The 16,324-nt window shown below is 46.5% G+C and overlaps 1 protein-coding gene across 5 annotated transcripts in view; it reads right to left on the minus strand.

Moving 5' to 3' along the window:
• The window catches only part of Snap25 (Synaptosomal-associated protein 25kDa), a 266,299-nt gene that overhangs the window by 52,338 nt on the left and 197,637 nt on the right, over positions 1-16,324 (minus strand). For 3 of the 5 annotated variants that reach the window (XM_089556896.1, XM_089556897.1, XM_089556894.1), the window contains 3 exons: positions 15,520-15,561; positions 5,721-5,769; positions 4,745-4,862 (listed from right to left, as the gene is read on the minus strand). In XM_089556896.1, coding sequence (XP_089413022.1) covers positions 4,745-4,862; positions 5,721-5,769; positions 15,520-15,561 — 209 coding nt within the window. Of the gene's footprint in view, positions 1-4,744; positions 4,863-5,720; positions 5,770-6,745; positions 6,795-15,519; positions 15,562-16,324 lie in introns of all 5 variants that reach the window. The other 2 variants (XM_089556898.1, XM_089556895.1) reach the window with 1 other exon arrangement.

Here is a 16,324-nt window from a genome sequence, read left to right on the forward strand (position 1 = left end):
GCGACTAAACGAAAGATAGCAAAAATTTAATGTAAAGTGAAGAGGGTTTGACGGGAGCAAGTGGAAGACTGAAAAATGACGAATAAGACTGGCTGAAGCTGGCCTCAAAGTAAGCGACTAAAATAAAACAAAAAGCCAATAAAAACTGAAGAGAATTCCGGGAGAAACAAGCATGGTAAACGAGACTGACGCTAAAAGCTGAAGGAGAGAACCATTAACGGAGCCGAACAAACTAAATGAAAACACGCAAACCAAAAAGAAAAAAAGAATATCACTCGCCGACGCCTACAGATTAATTAGAGGAAAAAAAAAAGTCTTAAAAGCGAGAATACGATGAGCGAGCGAGAAGGGGGATACGATCCTTAATCGGGGATAATTTAAATGCACCTCACCTAATTAGCAAGTCTGAGCGCGCACGACAAAGTCGGAGAAAACGAAAAAAAAAAAAGGAAATGTACAACACTCCAAAAGCGGTGTAAAACTCGCAAGAGGGGCACCACAGGCTCGGTTGACAATGGAAGAGACCCGAGCGACCACTGCCCTTGCATGCGCATTTCCGAACAAAGCGCATGCGACCCACCGACCGACTTTGTTAACTCGAAAGCCACGGGCACACACGGAGAGGAAGAGGGAGTTCTTTTTTCCCTCCCCTCAAAACCATTCGCAGCATAAGCTATGGGTTTTCCTGTCCGCGGCGCAAACACCGGTCCACCCACTGGAAACGCTCCAGGGCGACCGGAGCTAATCTCACTGGGAGCTCGTTAATTGCGCATAAAATTTGCAAGACAGACCAGCCCGGCTGATCTGTGCTGCTCAGCGCTGTGGATGGCCATTATCCGCCGGGAATACGGAGAAAGATCGGCGGAGAGGGACCGGCGGAGAGGGACTGGCGGAGAGGGACCGGCGGAGAGGCACCGGCGGAGAGGGACCGGCGGAGAGTTAGAGCGAGCGATATACCCGAATCGTATTCCCGGAGGCTTCGATACAGAGAGTGAAAGAGGGAAAAAACAATCAGAGATCAAACACCGAAGAAGCCGAGGGAAACAAAAAGGGAGAAGGCGAAAAATTAATGAAAGAAAAAATTATCGAACCAAAAATTTACGCAAGCCCAATCCAGTGCGTTCCGCGCGATCCGAAATACGTTCGAGCAATCATCCCACTGTTTCGGTCATTTTTGTTTGTTTGTTTCTACGGCGCACCGAAATGAGTGAAGAGGAAATGTTGGAGAACTTACGCATCGATAGGGCTGCCGAACGAACGCAGGAATCGGGAACCGCGAAAGCGATAACGGAGATACGAGGAATGAGCCAGGGATCGTGGAGCAATTAAATTAGGCGGACAGATAACGGTGTTTTAAAAAGAAGGGATTCGAACGTGCATTAAGTGCAAGGGTGCGAGGGCGGGTAGCGTAGAAAAGTGTTAAAAAAATGTTAAGAAATCGAAAGAAGGAAAAGAAAGGGAAAAGAGGGAATGTGGAAAAGAAAAAAAAGAAACAGGGAAAAGAAATCAGTGGCACTAAAAACAATGCGCAATCAAAACACAAAGAAGCATATGCGCAATAAAAGATGATCAAACATAAAGTCAAATATAAAAGATAGAAAAAATTGTCATACCAGCCACTGCAAAGGAATAACAGAAAAATACAAGCACAGCAAATAATACAAAGCATAAAACAACTAAAAAAAAACACTTGCCACTCAGCTCGAGTCATGTTATCTCGGCAACCTTGAGTAACTGTTTGGCCTTACTTCGCGGTGATAAGCACTGCCTCTTTTTGCTTTGAGTAAAGGGGTAAAAAAGCTACTGATCGAGGTACCAATATTTATTAAAATTTCTGCTAATAATAATCAACAATTCAGTTAATAAGTACTTTTATTAACTCGAAGCGCATTTGACGCACAGTCGACAAAACGATAGCAAGCACTGCAGCTTAAGCGAAGTGCACAATCAAGAAGGCACATGATTGCCAATAAATAAACCGCAGAAGTATAGTTATCGGATTTGCAGCGCTGCAAACAGTACCGTCCAAGCTGCCTCCCACAATTTAGGTAAGAGCCGCTAGTTCTAACCAGTAAGGAGACAAACAGAGGCGACCTCAAAGTAGTTAGAAAAAAAGCAATCCTTTTGCGAGATCATACTTCCAGCTTGCCTATTACTAACTTGTTCAAACAGACTTACGATAAACAAAACATAGCGGGTACTTCATTCAGGGCACACTGGTCACTAACTTACGTTCTTTCACGAAAAATACAAAAAACAATCTAAACTCACCAAAAATTCCCCCGCTTATCACAAGACTCCCAAATTCACACACAAAAAAAAGCGCGACCCTCCTACAGCAAGAAAGTTGCAAACGATGGGAATAAACAGATAGGGAAGAAATGGTTAACGATCTACAGCACACACTACATAAATATTGCAGACTCTCAGAAAGCAAAATAAACAAAAAAGTGATCTCGCAAAAGGTTAAGGGTCGTGAGAGGCTGCCGAAGATAAGATGACTGCGGAGCGCGTGTGGTTCGAACCGCGCATAAAGCGGGGGAACCATTTCGAGGCCGCGTATAGCCGACAGTATTTCTGGGTTTTTTTAAGACTGTTTGGGTAAGCAACGCTCGGGACAAGAGCTCCTGGTTTCCACATTCGTTTCCCCACCCCCCTTTTTTTTCCTTAGTTTCATTCCCTGCGAGGTCATCGATGCTTAAGAAAGACGGAGAAAGTGTCTTCCCCCTAGGCGGCGAGGCAAAGCGGAGACCCCATATAGCTCATATTTTCTAGCTTATCGAGAATAAACATTCGGGGCCCAGAAAGGCCACGTGCGAGCACTATATACGTTGCGCAAAATAGTTCCCCCGACGTCCTGATTTGCATGCTCGCTCCGTGCGAGGCAGCGGTAACGGCGGTAAATGCGGCCACCAGCGACCTCGCTGCTTACTGGGATGAATCTACATTTGAACGACTTTCTCGCCGGTCTGGAGGCTGGCGAAATACTGACGCCAAACTTCGCTATCGGCGGGTCTTTCACGGAGTCATGACCCCGCGAAAATGCGATCTCAACCGCCTAATGTTTGTTCGCGTGCGAAAGAAAAACCCGCGGAATATCGAAAGGGATCCGAATTTTTTTTAGCTGTTTTTGTTTCGCCTTTTAAAGCAGAGTTTCGGGTTCAGCCGAATAGAAAAAAAAATTCCGCCGACAGAGTATCTCGCGCCAAATGTACGGCTCTATTCTCTCGTCGAGATCGCGAGTTCTTTCAAGCGTTCAATCGAGCGTCGAAGAGTCAGGGTCAAATCATGCGAGAGTTTTGGTTCCGAAAAAATCCGGCGACGGAGAGCCGCTGACGCTGCCTCAAAAGCGGAATTTAAGCGTAACAAGACAAAAAAAAACGCAAGCAACGGTTTACTTTATATATGCGTTTCCGAGTCCCATTTAGGATTTAAGCGGAACGCTCAAGCGGTCATTCGCCGAGTTTCGGGCGAAAGCCACTCACAAAGGCTCTTCGAGCGAACGGAATAAAAATATCCGCGCGAAGCTAACCGCGCAGACTCGGAGTGGGAGATCCCAAGAGCAATATGCGCCGGGTGTTTTTAAGTACTGTGATAAGCATTTCGAAACGAACGTTCGCGGAATATCCCTCCAGAATATTAGGGTAGTTAGCAACAGCTTACTAAGGAATGTTCTCAGAACGACAGGAGTACCGAAGCGAACGGCTAAGAGCAACTTTTCACTGCAATGAGGGTACGGCCTTGAAAGCCTTGGTAAAAGTGCGGATTTCTTTGGCGAGAAGTTTCGCTCAGGGAACACTGCTTTGCAAAGTATTTTTGAGCGAGTCACACGCCGCAAAGTGTGGACGGCTACAAAGGGCGTCAATGCTGCCATTAAGGCGCGAGAGAGAGCCAACAGAAGGCGTTTCGTCATATACTTTCATTCCTTGGGCTTAAAAAGCATGCGCTGGTCCGGACCAACGAGCCCGAAGTGATGCGGGACGCGCGCAGTTGTACAGGTACCCACAAAAGTTCTCAGGGGCACAGACAACAAGAAAAAAGCTCAGTTTCCTAGCTGTCTAGAGGCCTGACCCGGCAATGAGCACTCCGCTGAGTTGGTCGCGGAGGACACCTCAAAGAAAACCCTTCCGTCCTCAATTAGATGCTCAGACTAACAAACAATCTGTCGTTTTTTTTTTTTGCAATTTCTGCGTTCCGAAAGCTTTTTGGAGACCAGTACACCCGTTATAAGCGTGGTGCACAGGATCGTTTTTCAGTTTTCATGCTGTCGAGTTTCTGTAAATGTCTTGAGTTCAAGAGGAACTGCAATGCAAAGGGCAGCTTACCCTACCTGACCTAAGACATGATGTTGGGCTAGTCGGTTCATGGTTAGAGCGAAACAGAACTGCGCGAAGACGACGGGACAAAAGAAATACACACGAATACACGCACGAATACACACACACAAAGCGCAGCTTTGTGTGTGTGCATTCGTGCCTTTCTTTTGTCCCGTCGTCTTCGCGCAGTTCTGTTTCGCCCTACCTGACCGTTTTTTTTTTTTGTGACGTAACAGCAACGCCACCTGGCGCCGTCCGCGCTTTGAGGCGTGTCTCCCGCACATCAATTATCAACACTCCGTACAACTGAGAAGCGCCAAGAAATATATAAATGAAGATACCATGTTATTTTAAACGCGACCGAGGAGGAGTACAGTACAAATCAGGGGAACGAGACAATCTAAGCGTGACAGGAAAGGTGAACTCACTTCTGGCAGGGGCAAACGCAGATGCCGCAGCACTTTTCCATTCCCGTGAGATTCTTCTCGGCCTCTTTCATGTCGGCGTTGATTTTGTCCATGTCCTCTTCGATTCGATCCAGTTGCTCTGCACAGCGGCGCCACGGGGTTCCACGCGGCAAGCGTTACACGCTTACGGTACGTGAGCACAGGGCACGAGTTAAGCGTGACGTCTAAGCAAATACGTCTGCACACTACGAACTCAGCCACTGCACGAATGCCCGGGGGCTTAACACTCTGCCTTCGATTGCAGATGGATAGCACTAATTTGCGTAGATGTATGTGGTTAAGTGGGAAATTTTTACGCTTAATCACCCTATAGCTAAGCTGCAAGGCTGCTTGTGATTTTCTGGCATGAGGTGTTTAACCGGACAACTGTAAATGAAACCTTGAAGCCAATATTTTATTTTTTGTTCCGAAAAAAGCTTCGAACAAGCAAATGAACAAAGCTAATTGAAAGACAAAATAAAAAGCGAACAAGACAGACTTGTTAAGCTAAATCTACGCAATATAGGCAGAGCTTACGCTTGCAATATCACAAAACAGCATATCAGCTGCAACTGCTGGTATCTGGAATTTTCTGCAAATGTTTCTAGCTAGACAGCGGTGTACGTGTGCCACTGAGCAGCCTGTATATTAAAGCTGATGCCACTAACGTTACAAGCTGTGCATTAAATAGCGCGCGGTCACACATGCAAACGTATAGGCTCGTGCAGTCTTAAGGTGAACAGGAGACCGCGAAGACCTCCGAAGGGTGCGGCGCGCGATCGCCTTCAAAGGGCGCGGCAAGCGGTCGCGTGTTCTCCCTAAGACTGCACGAGCATGTACGTCTATGTGGCTTTTCACTACAGATGCGCAAAAACCGACTCTCGCCTACAAGAGGAACGCAATGCTACGCTACTGCGATACGTTTTTTTTACAAGCTTCTGTTCATTGCAACGCTTACCGCCTTGCTTGTCGAGTTCCACGATAGTTTTGACGCCAGCATCCGAAGCCTAGCTTGTGCAAAGCCGAGACAGGGTCGCCGGTGACCACCACAACCCCGAACATTGAGATACGGCAGATTGGGCAGTTTTTTTTTACGATGTGATAAATGTTTAGCACACAGTAGCAGAGAGGTACAAGGCAGAAAATTTTCGCCAACCGGCATGTTACATCATGTCGTAAATTGTAAAAACAGTGCGCAACAGTCCAACGAAATTTCACAGTTTCGTAATATGCAGAAGGAGGTACCACGTTCCACACCACCAGAACATAGTTCCAAGCACGGGTGTTGCGACACAATAAAGTGTGGTGCGATGGCGTTTAGGCGTGCAGTAGCAAACCAACCACACGACCAAGCCACCAAGGGGGAAAAATGGTTCCCGTTGGAGCGTGGGCCAAAAATCAAGTCCGGGGTTACAGCACACACAGAATGTTCGCGGAAAAAGGTGTAAGAAAAAAAAAACAAACAACGGAATCCAACGAGGTGCGCGCGCATTCGTGTCGCAGGCAACGGTGCAGACCCAGTGCAGGGGAAGCCGCAACGTAGGTGCAGGTCACGGGCAAAGTAGCATCGGAACCAAGGCGTCGCGAAGAACGAAAACATGGAAAGAAAAAAGAAACAAAAAGAAGAAAAGGTACATTTAGAAACAAAAGTATAAGGCTCATTTCCCGATTACATTTTAGGCTAGAACTAAAAAAACGCAGAAAAACGTACGCTTGCACATTACTGCTGAGAACATGTAGGAACGTGTACTGACAGCAAGAAATGAGATACTAGAGGTAAGAACAGAAAACGCAAGTACCCAAACAAAAACCTAAAAAAACGGCACCAAACCCAGGGAAACCAGAGAAACAAGCCAGACGAGACAGATCGCTAAAGAGCAAGAGAAACGGGGGAGGGTGGAGTGCGAATGCGTGCAGGCCGGAAACGACAGACAGTCGTGACGTCACGCCGGCTCGAGCGTGACGTAATGAATCCGTCCTTACCTCCTTGTTCGTCGAGAGCAACTAAAGTTCGTATTCCTGCTTCCTTGCTCTGAGAGGGAGAGAAGGATTGCGATTCAGCAAATCGCAAGCGGGTAAAGAGAACGCAGGGAAGGTAAAGGACGGGTGAGAGTGAAGTTAAAAAAAGGCGAAGAGTTTACAGGGGATCACTGCAGACGCGCACAAAGGGGAGCCAGTAGTGACGTCACAAAGCGGGAACAAAGAAGATTAGGGAACAAGTTGCCAAAGGCCTTGTCAATGTGAATCCCCTGCATTGTCACGTCAGATGGTTAGAGTTAAGTTTTTCAGCACAAACGCGGAACCGGGAGACAACAGAAATGCAGTAAACAGGATAGAACACTTCGTAAGTCTCTTGTTCTTTAATTACAGCGCTATGTATACACTACAGAAAAATTTACCAACTAAACCAGCTCTGCCCTGTTAAATAGTTAAAGGACGCAGATTTTTGGGCCAGTTAGTAATCTTCAATGTTGGTATGACATGAGGCATAAGACGTACGGCCGAGAGGCCTTCATAATAACTCCTCTATGCGTTCTTTGGTATGTAAGGCTGCTGCGAGTAGAGGCCACCACGGCCTTGTTATGACGCCAGCAGCCCTACTCGAGCGTTTCTACACGCCTCATAAACACATCCTTCATACGCCGACAGGAGCCTTCAGTGCGAACAAAGCCTTGCTATACAGGGTGTTTCACCTAAGACTTTCTGCAATTTTTAAAAATAAGCTATTTGAATTAGATGCGCGCTTTTTCTGGCATAGCATTGTCAGTGGTGTAGTGCATCATAATTCAACTAAGACGTGCTAACTAGCAGGCTTGTTAACCAATATTTAATAGTTAACTTTTAAACTATTACCGTTGGCCTCCTTAATTATTGAGAGGCATGCAGCCCACCGTAAGTAATGTCCATATCCGTTTTTAGAATTTCAAGAACGCGATTATCCTCGGCGCTGTGGCCCAACAAATTTTGGCTATTTCGACGAGTTACGTGCACTGGAGAGGTTGCTTTGCCTGCAAGCTTCTCAAATCGCATGTATTTTGGCGCGATGTAGGCGAAATTTGTTGGGCCACAGCGCCGAGGATAATCGCGTTCTCGAAATTCTAAAAACGGATATGGACATCATTTACGGTGGGCTACATGCCTCTCAATAATTAGGGAGCCCAACGGTAATAGTTTAAAAGTTAACTATTAAATATTGGTTAACAAGCCTGCTAGTTAGCACGTCTTAGCTGCATTATGATGTACTACACCACTGACAATGCTACGCCAGAAAAAGCGCGCATCTAATTCAAATAGCTTATTTTTAAAAATTGCAGAAAGTGTTCGGTGAAACACCCTGTATAGGGCGTTTCATCTTATTCAGTACAAACTGATCAGAATACAATCATGACAAATATTATAACGAAATTCTACATACTTAACGAATTAGTATTCATATATACGCATGTTAAAGGTATCCGCTTAAGCAGACAAAATAAAACTTCGAAGTCGGTGGTCTGTAGCCAAAGGTACTACAATAAAAATATTCGTACCGACTAAAATGAAACACCCCGCATACTGAGGACAGCAATGACGCGGAAGGTTATACTGCATACAACGCTGCGTTTCCACACTGGTTCACGAAAAGAAAACTAGATGGTATGCACTCTTGGAACAGAAGGTTCGGGAACATGTGCGCGAGATGTGAGCGGAACGTGTATACTAACGCGGAGAAAGGTTAGAGACAATCGGTTGTGATGCGTCTCAGTGTTTTTAAAATATGCCGCTCTTGAATGATTATGACAAATCATTATGAATGATTACGACAAATGACTGAATCATCGAGGTACATTTTAACCCTAAGCGTGTGCCACAACCCCCCCCCCCCCCCCCCCCCCCCCCCATTTACTACCACCACCACCTAAATAGAGCTATAGCATCGACAACGATTTCTCCCATCTCAAGTCCTCCAAGGAGAACGCCGCACATGTTGAAACTGGGTATATGCTCCCTCGGCGAAAGACTATAGATCACCGCATGGCGACAAAGTTGCAAAGGTAAACAAAACAACAACAACAACCAAATAAGGCAGTAAAAAAAATGAACATAGCGCTGCGTTACTTTGGAGGCTAGACAAACCAAACAGCCAGAAAACTAACGCTGCAGAAAGCCTCATCTACTGAGGCAACAAGTTCAGCGAGGTGAGCCTCCGGGCAGTGATGCAGCGGGAGCGAAAAAAAAAAAGAGCAAGTAAGCCGGAGAGAGTTTAATCATCTCACGGGACACAAAATTCTGAATTAAAAAAAAAAAACCTGTTGGTTCTCCCTTGCGACGCTCCTCAGCACCAGGTATAATAAGCTTCGTGACAAATCCTCTCTCCGTTAACGTACGTCACATTCGCATTTATCAGGATTCCGGACCGCGGCGCTCGAGCAGTTAATTCATTTCGCGCAAAACAAGAACTATAGCTACCCAAACCAAACAGGCGGACAAAAACAACGAGGGCGGGGCAAACGAGCGTATTCTACAGGCAGGTAGCTTAAAGGGCGATCGAAGAAAAACAACCGCCGAAACAAAAAGAAATAAAGGAAAAAAGGGGGCGGTCATTAATCTGCGCAAAACCGCCGAGCGGGAACGAAGATTTGTCGGCAAAGCAGCAGCAGCAGAAGACGATATTCACCCACATTGCCCACGTGCCCAAACATCGTGACCATAAATTCTGCACGGGCTAAAAGGAACCCCGTCGTGGGCGCTTTACTGGCTGCGCGCCTTCCGCAAAGAGAAAAAAAACAATAATAAATTAATTAAAAACAAAGGCTGAAAAGAAGGAGCAAGTCTTAGATTTATAATGACGTTAAAGCAGCCTCGGACTGCGCGATTCTTGCCGGTTTCAAGGCATGCCGAGAGCGCGGATGCATATTTGCGCAGAAAGAATGAAAAGCCAAAACGAAACAAAATTTTCACTTTCTTTTTTTCCTGCTAAGGCGACGTCGTTGCTGCAGTTTTAGGCGGCTGCGCTGTCCGACACGTGTTCTCATTAGCTGTATCCTGCGAGCAACTGTAGAGAAAGGGAGCCTCTATACGAGAGACGAAACACGTTGGGCTACCTCCATACCTCCGCGTAAACACAGAGCGGTACGACGCAGTCGGCGATAAATTCTACCGAGATGAAGACGGAAGGACACTTACGCAAAATTTACGCCGCTTTTATCCAGCCTCGCGTCTCGGCTGAACAAACATTATTAGGATTTAAGCGAAACAGAAGTAAAGAATGAGGAACGAAAAAAATGGAGTCGGAGGCACGAGGGCTCCTTGTGTTGTATAGTGACGTGTATACGGGGCTAAAATGGAAGTAACCCCAGACAAGGCGGAAGGAAGACCGGGAAACAACTACAAAAATGCGACCAAATAAGCTGTGACCTATTGTTGTGAAAGTTTTAAGGGCGGTACGCAGAGATGCAAACTGCTGTGGGAAACTGCGCTTTTTTCCTGCAGTACGATGCGCACAGGAGAAGCGTCTTCTCGGAACGGACACGTGCCTACAAGGGCGGGAGACAGCTATAACAGTCCCCCCCCACTCCAAAAAAATAAAATAAATAAAATGCAAGAACAGCCACAAGTGAACAAAAAAAAAGAAGGGAGCACGAGTGGGCGGACTTATTAAATCTTCCGGCGGCCCGAGGAAATACGCGTCGCGGAACGCGTTCTCCACACTCAACACGGCTCAGTGAACACAACCACCGCGAGCGCACGACCGCTCCGCTCAGGAAAAAGAAAAAAAAAAAGAAAAGATAAGGGGAGAGTTTTGCGCCCGCGACATTTGCATAGAGAGCCGCATAGGTACCTGCACGCGCGAATAACAGCGCTATCCCCGCGGGCTGCCGTGCATCCCCTGCCAACCCCTTTTAGGGAAAGTTTAGGCCTAGCTTTCGCAGGGAAAGGCAAGACCTAGACTCTTTTAGGGATACGTAAGGCCCATAGCTTCGCCAAGTGGAACCAGAACGTTTTAGTGCGTCTCTTCACGACGGCAGTTTTGAGAAGGTACTTGCGAACGAGAGGTGCGGTTTAGTGGCGCATAACATATATAGTATTCATGAGAATGGAGACATATATAAGCAAGACCCCACGCCAACGCACCCACTCCACCGCAAAAAGACCCGACTCCAACGCAAAAAGGAGTCGCGGCGCGACGCGAGACGCCGGGACTAATCTAATTAAAGGCCTTTCTCAACGCCCGACAGTAACTACCGGCGCACATAATTTTTTTTTTTCGTACCGCGCCTGATAGCGAAGGTTTCCGTTATGTGCTTCAAGACAGTCGGGCTAGGGCCGCTGGTTCAACCTTCACAAAAATTTCTTTCGGAAGTCTCTGTAGGCTGTCCAGACTTTTCTCAGTAAAGTCTACAGACTTTCTACAGTCGGATGCTATAGACTAGTCTGTCGACAATGTACAGACTTATGACCATACACTTTTAGTAGGCTTTTGTCTAGACACCATGAAGCGACAAAAGGAAACTTCTATAAGAAGGCAACATAATATACAAGAAGTGCATAGAAACTTAATAGGCCTTTTTTTTTTAAAAGCAAGGGTAATCGAGCCTGGCCCACTGACTTATTGAACAATATTAACGAAGAATAATAATAACAGAACAAGAAAAAAAGGGGGGGGGGGGGCGCTAATGTTCAATACTGCGCTTCGAATAGTAATCCCACACTTCCTGTTGAATAGCATAAACGAGACGTCAAGAATACTGCCACTTAAAAAAGCCAGCCAGGCAGAACTCTGACTTCCATTCCTAACCATGCCGACGAAAACTCGTTGGAGTGCGACACCTTTCTATCGAAGCAAACCAAGTGTTAAATAAAAGGATACAAGTTATTCAACTTAGTACTTTCTCGCTACTGTGCCTCTATACCAGCGGAATATGAAATGAGATAAGCTGGAGCGCATGCGTTCTATTCGGAAAAGAAAGACAGACCAAGAGCGAGGCTATATACGGCGCCTGTCACATTCCGAAAAATCGAATATGCTAAGGAGAACGTCGGAGAGGCCGCGGGCGGCTGCATTGTGAACGCGGCATAAATCTGAGGTGATGGCCCGTCGCCTCGAATCGGAAACTTTGGTCGAGCGAGCGAAAAAAAAAAAGACGACAGTCAGGCAGAAAGGTTACTTCGCTTTAGTTGGAGCGCTGTGAGAGCCCTCTGAATATTCCCCGCCATCCTCTGAGAAATTACACCGGCAAGTCTAACCAGTCGAGAAAGTTCCTATGAAGCACAAAATGAAATTTTCTGCAAAAAAACAGAAACGAAGCTTACAGGCCTGAACGAGAACTACGAAGAGTACAGTAAGAAACGGCAATCACTGAAGCGACAGCGTATCCAGACCAATCTGAATAGGGAACCGTCGTCTGCGTGAAGCTCCCTTTCCAAGGCGCCCTCTCAAAGAGAATGAGCTAGCTACAATTCGAACAAAAAAGAAAGCAAATATTTCAAAACTGATCCGCAAAACTTGGAAAATGGGGGATTTCGATAACACAGGCGTGCGCAAAAAAAAAAAAAGAAAGAACCAGACGCCCGCCCACTACGACCGGAAACGGAAATGCCGCCGGCGCAGACGACGGGAAACCCGAAATGCGGTCGTATCGTAGCTCCAGTCGTCTGCAGCGAGCGCGCACAATGAAGTGACGGCGGCCGCCAATGCTGCCCGGGAAAATAAAAATAAAAGACGGGAAAATAAAGCAGCGGGAAAAGCCGCCGTCGGTTTCCAAGATGGCGCCTGCGGCGGAAACAAACGGTTCCCGTCGACCTCGCCGCAGGGACGGAACTGTTGTAAACCTCTCGCCATAAACTACAGCCGCAGCCCTTTTTTTTTCCCTCACTCCCCACAACACGTATTCGGGTGGAAAGGTTTGTCTTTGTGTTAAAACTTGATTCAGGTGACGGTAATGGGCCGTTAAAGGAGAAGACAGACATTAACGGAACCACAGACACGCCTCTATGTTTTTTTTTTTTCCTGTGCCGTCGAACCGTCGGTCGTCGCAGTGCAGAGGGTGAAATTGCGGATGCAGTAAAAAATAGTAAAGAAAAAAAGCGCAATGGCGTCGCCTTATTGAATTAGAGAACGACAAACGGTTCGACGTACATGTCACTTACGGCCTTTTCTTTTACTTGTTTTTCTTTCCATTCGAGAGCAACGTCGTCTGACCTTTATTCCCGTTCTGGCACATTAAACTCTCCATTTTACCTCAAAAACGGGACAAAAAACCGAATAAAAAACGGGCAGTAGCAAAGAGCGACCAAGACCCATCGACCTTTTTAGAGAGGCCTCACAGAAAGAGAGTTTCTGCGGAGGCCGAAAAAGAGCCGGGTCAATTTTTTTTTTTTCCGCCACGGGTTTCAAGAATTGTTCCCCGCAAAATGAACGGACGTGACCCCCACTAAAGGGAGCCGAATATTAACCAATTTAAATGCTAATGGCCCACGGCGCAGACGGACACCGGCCCTTACTGAGAGCGAGATAAATGTACTGATGAGCCGAGACTTCAGAGATGTGGAGCAGAGCTGGAGGGTTGTTTCATCGGAGGCCATACGAGAAATAATGGGTCTGTTGAGAAATTGAAGAATACGCAAATCGTATGTCTTCAGTCCAAAAAAAGAAAGCCGGAATAGTGAAAGAGAGAGAGAGAGAGAGAAACTGATAAGCCAATTCACGTTCCGTTCGCATCTTCTTATTTGGGCGAAAAATACGAAGTGTATTTTCCGTTGACGGAAAATTAGGCGCGACAGCTGTCGCGGGACATAAGACAGCTCCAAGCTTGGACAAAAACTGCGATGCCTGGTTAGACCGGATGGGTCTTCACAAAAGGGAACCGCGGTGCACTACAAAGCGGCGCAAATTTACGAAAAATTTTAGTGCACGTTAACCCCATTTTTCAGACGTTTTGCACAAAATATCCCGACTTTACGGTGCTTCGTTGCAACGCCAAAGTAACTCATGTGTCCCGCGACTTGATCTGAATGCGGGCCACCCCTGCAGGAAAACGTGCGTTTGTGACGTCACAAACATTACCCGCTTGACAACACTCACTCTCCACTTGCTAATAATAATATAAATAATATAAATAATATAAAAAGAAAGATGGGGCCTGCTTTCAGTCATTTTAGAAATTTAACGAGTGGGGTTATCGCTTACGGTAACCTCTGAAGCCCCTCAACGTACGCGCGATCGAGTTCCGCCAATGCCGTTTGTGACGTCAACTGGTGGCCATGCAAACCGCGCGGTGTTGTATCGGTTTCACTTAGACTTTTTTACTTTTCTTCCTACAAATTTTGTCTATTATCTCGCAAAACGAGGCAATGCAACACGGAACAGGAAGACTCAACAACTGCAATGCGACAAAGAACGCAATGCATTCAAAAATTCTGGTCGAGGAGCCTGCCTATCGGACTTCCCCTGGGCGTCCTAACATGCAGCAAAGCCATTCCGGTTCGCGACTAGGTTCAACGAACTGCCGTGCCGCCCAGTGCATTGCAAAGAAAAGATGAGGCGACCCTAACAAGATCACACTACAAGCTTCCTTTTCTTTTCTTCCGTCGCACTACGCAACCACCGAAACCGTACAATCACAGGCCGTCTGCTCTACCATTTCAAAACAGGCCGCTGTAAACAGAAGCAAGAGAAACCACGAACAAGCCTACCACATGTAATGCACATACTACGCCCTCGCCTGCGGTGTAGACGTCAACTTGTATATCGATACTGTGATTCGTTTGGTATCGACGAGCGCGGAAAAGAGAAAAAATTAGAGGGGCCGTGAGCTGGGCGGAGATTCGAAAGGGTTCCGCCAACGGAGCCAAATGCAGGCCAATACAACTAAAATTTCGATGTTCACTTTGTTCAAATTAGGTTCAACTACCCATCTCGTCGTTTGCATTTGTGATCATTTGTGAAAGAGCAAGAATTGCGCGGCAATGAAAATTTGGTGAACTTCCGTTACAAACTGATAAACACGATGAGATGAACTTCCAGGGTTCTCAAAACAATGGTGAGAAGCAAACAGGGCACGTAATGATTATCTTATCTCGACGCTCTTTCCCGAATCTTCTGTTCCAGTAGGAGTGCTTGAACATCTACGTTTTGCCAGCAGCTGCTGTAATCCACCCGAAAACAAAAAATACACTTGCTACACCGTGACAGAGCGGCGAACATCCACCTGGTCACAGAGTGTGCCTGATGGCGTGCGTCTGTCCTCTTTCAGAGTAGTCTTAGGAGCTTACTCCTTACTAAAATCCCCGTAAGCAATCTTTGAAACCTCACGGGCACAACGGGCACCTACACTTATGAATCCATCCAATAAGCCCGCATGAATTATGCCGGCCCACAAACGCACGCATCATTTCACACAGGATTTGCGAACTATTCGCAATAGGGCTTCGCTCTAAAACGAGTCTTCGCACTCGCCGTACAAGGTCGGCATTAGGCCCACATTGTGAACTCGTTGCACACACGCAGGATTCCAAGGCAAGATTCAGTCTTCGCCCCGCTAACAAGGCGTTTACTGCAGTAACCAATACAGAAACGACACACGCGCAGAAATCTTGCCATTATGACGGCTCTCTTAGTCACTATCAACAACGTAGTAAACGATGAGCACGTCCACAGGCTGGTCAGGTATATCGAGGGCCAGAAGATGAACTCAAACTAGTAGGAGATCACATCCAACAAGCAAGGTCGCAGTAAAAAGTTGAAAAGAATAAAAGAAGCCAAGAAAGGCACTTACCTCTTCGCATAGCGCTATCATATTCCGTGTCCTCTCCAACGACTGCAAAGAGAAAAAAAATACGGTTGCCAGTTAGAACAACAGAAAGACAAAAGAAAGAAAACTACAAACAGCACACAGACAACTACGAATGAAGAAGGCATTATCGACACCCGCAGTGGCGGACGCGTCATGCTTAACAGTACACTCTCCCAAACAAAGTTTCTCTAATGTTCCCTACACAGAACCACCACAAAAACAATAACAAAAAAAAAAAACATAAGAACGACCTTTACAGCTGTGTGAAGCCAGGCTCAAAATGCATTCAAATACATCCCTGACACACGATTAACAATTCCTAACGATGCCAAGAAATGCCCAAAATGCAGTCACTCCCAGTCAGCCCTACGGAATGCACACTTCGCTGGATCCATAAATAAGCTTTGCCCAGGTACCGCCGATGAGAGCTGCTCATCACCTTTTTATTTCCGTGCTCGTCACACGTACAAATGCATTTAAACACTGATTATTTCCGTTCAGCATGCAACACTGACTTCCTTGCCTGGCAATATCATTTACCGCTGAACGAAAAATAAGCTCGTATGTAGGCTAATTATGTACTTCGGGTCAAATCCTGTACGTGCACAACACCGACTCAGGCAAAAGCCATCTACGGTCCTGCTTTAGTGCGCACAAAATAAATGTGACTTCGTTATTGATCCCGGCCGCAAAACATCGGTACTGAGCAGGTGGGGCGTGGCAACATAGGCACTTTCTTCTGCACTGAGTGTACCGGGTTATAACAAGTGAACTGCATGGCGTGACG

The sequence above is a fragment of the Amblyomma mixtum genome, chromosome 8, assembly GCF_055824585.1.
Source record: "Amblyomma mixtum isolate Tamu chromosome 8, ASM5582458v1, whole genome shotgun sequence".
Lineage (NCBI taxonomy): Eukaryota > Metazoa > Arthropoda > Arachnida > Ixodida > Ixodidae > Amblyomma > Amblyomma mixtum.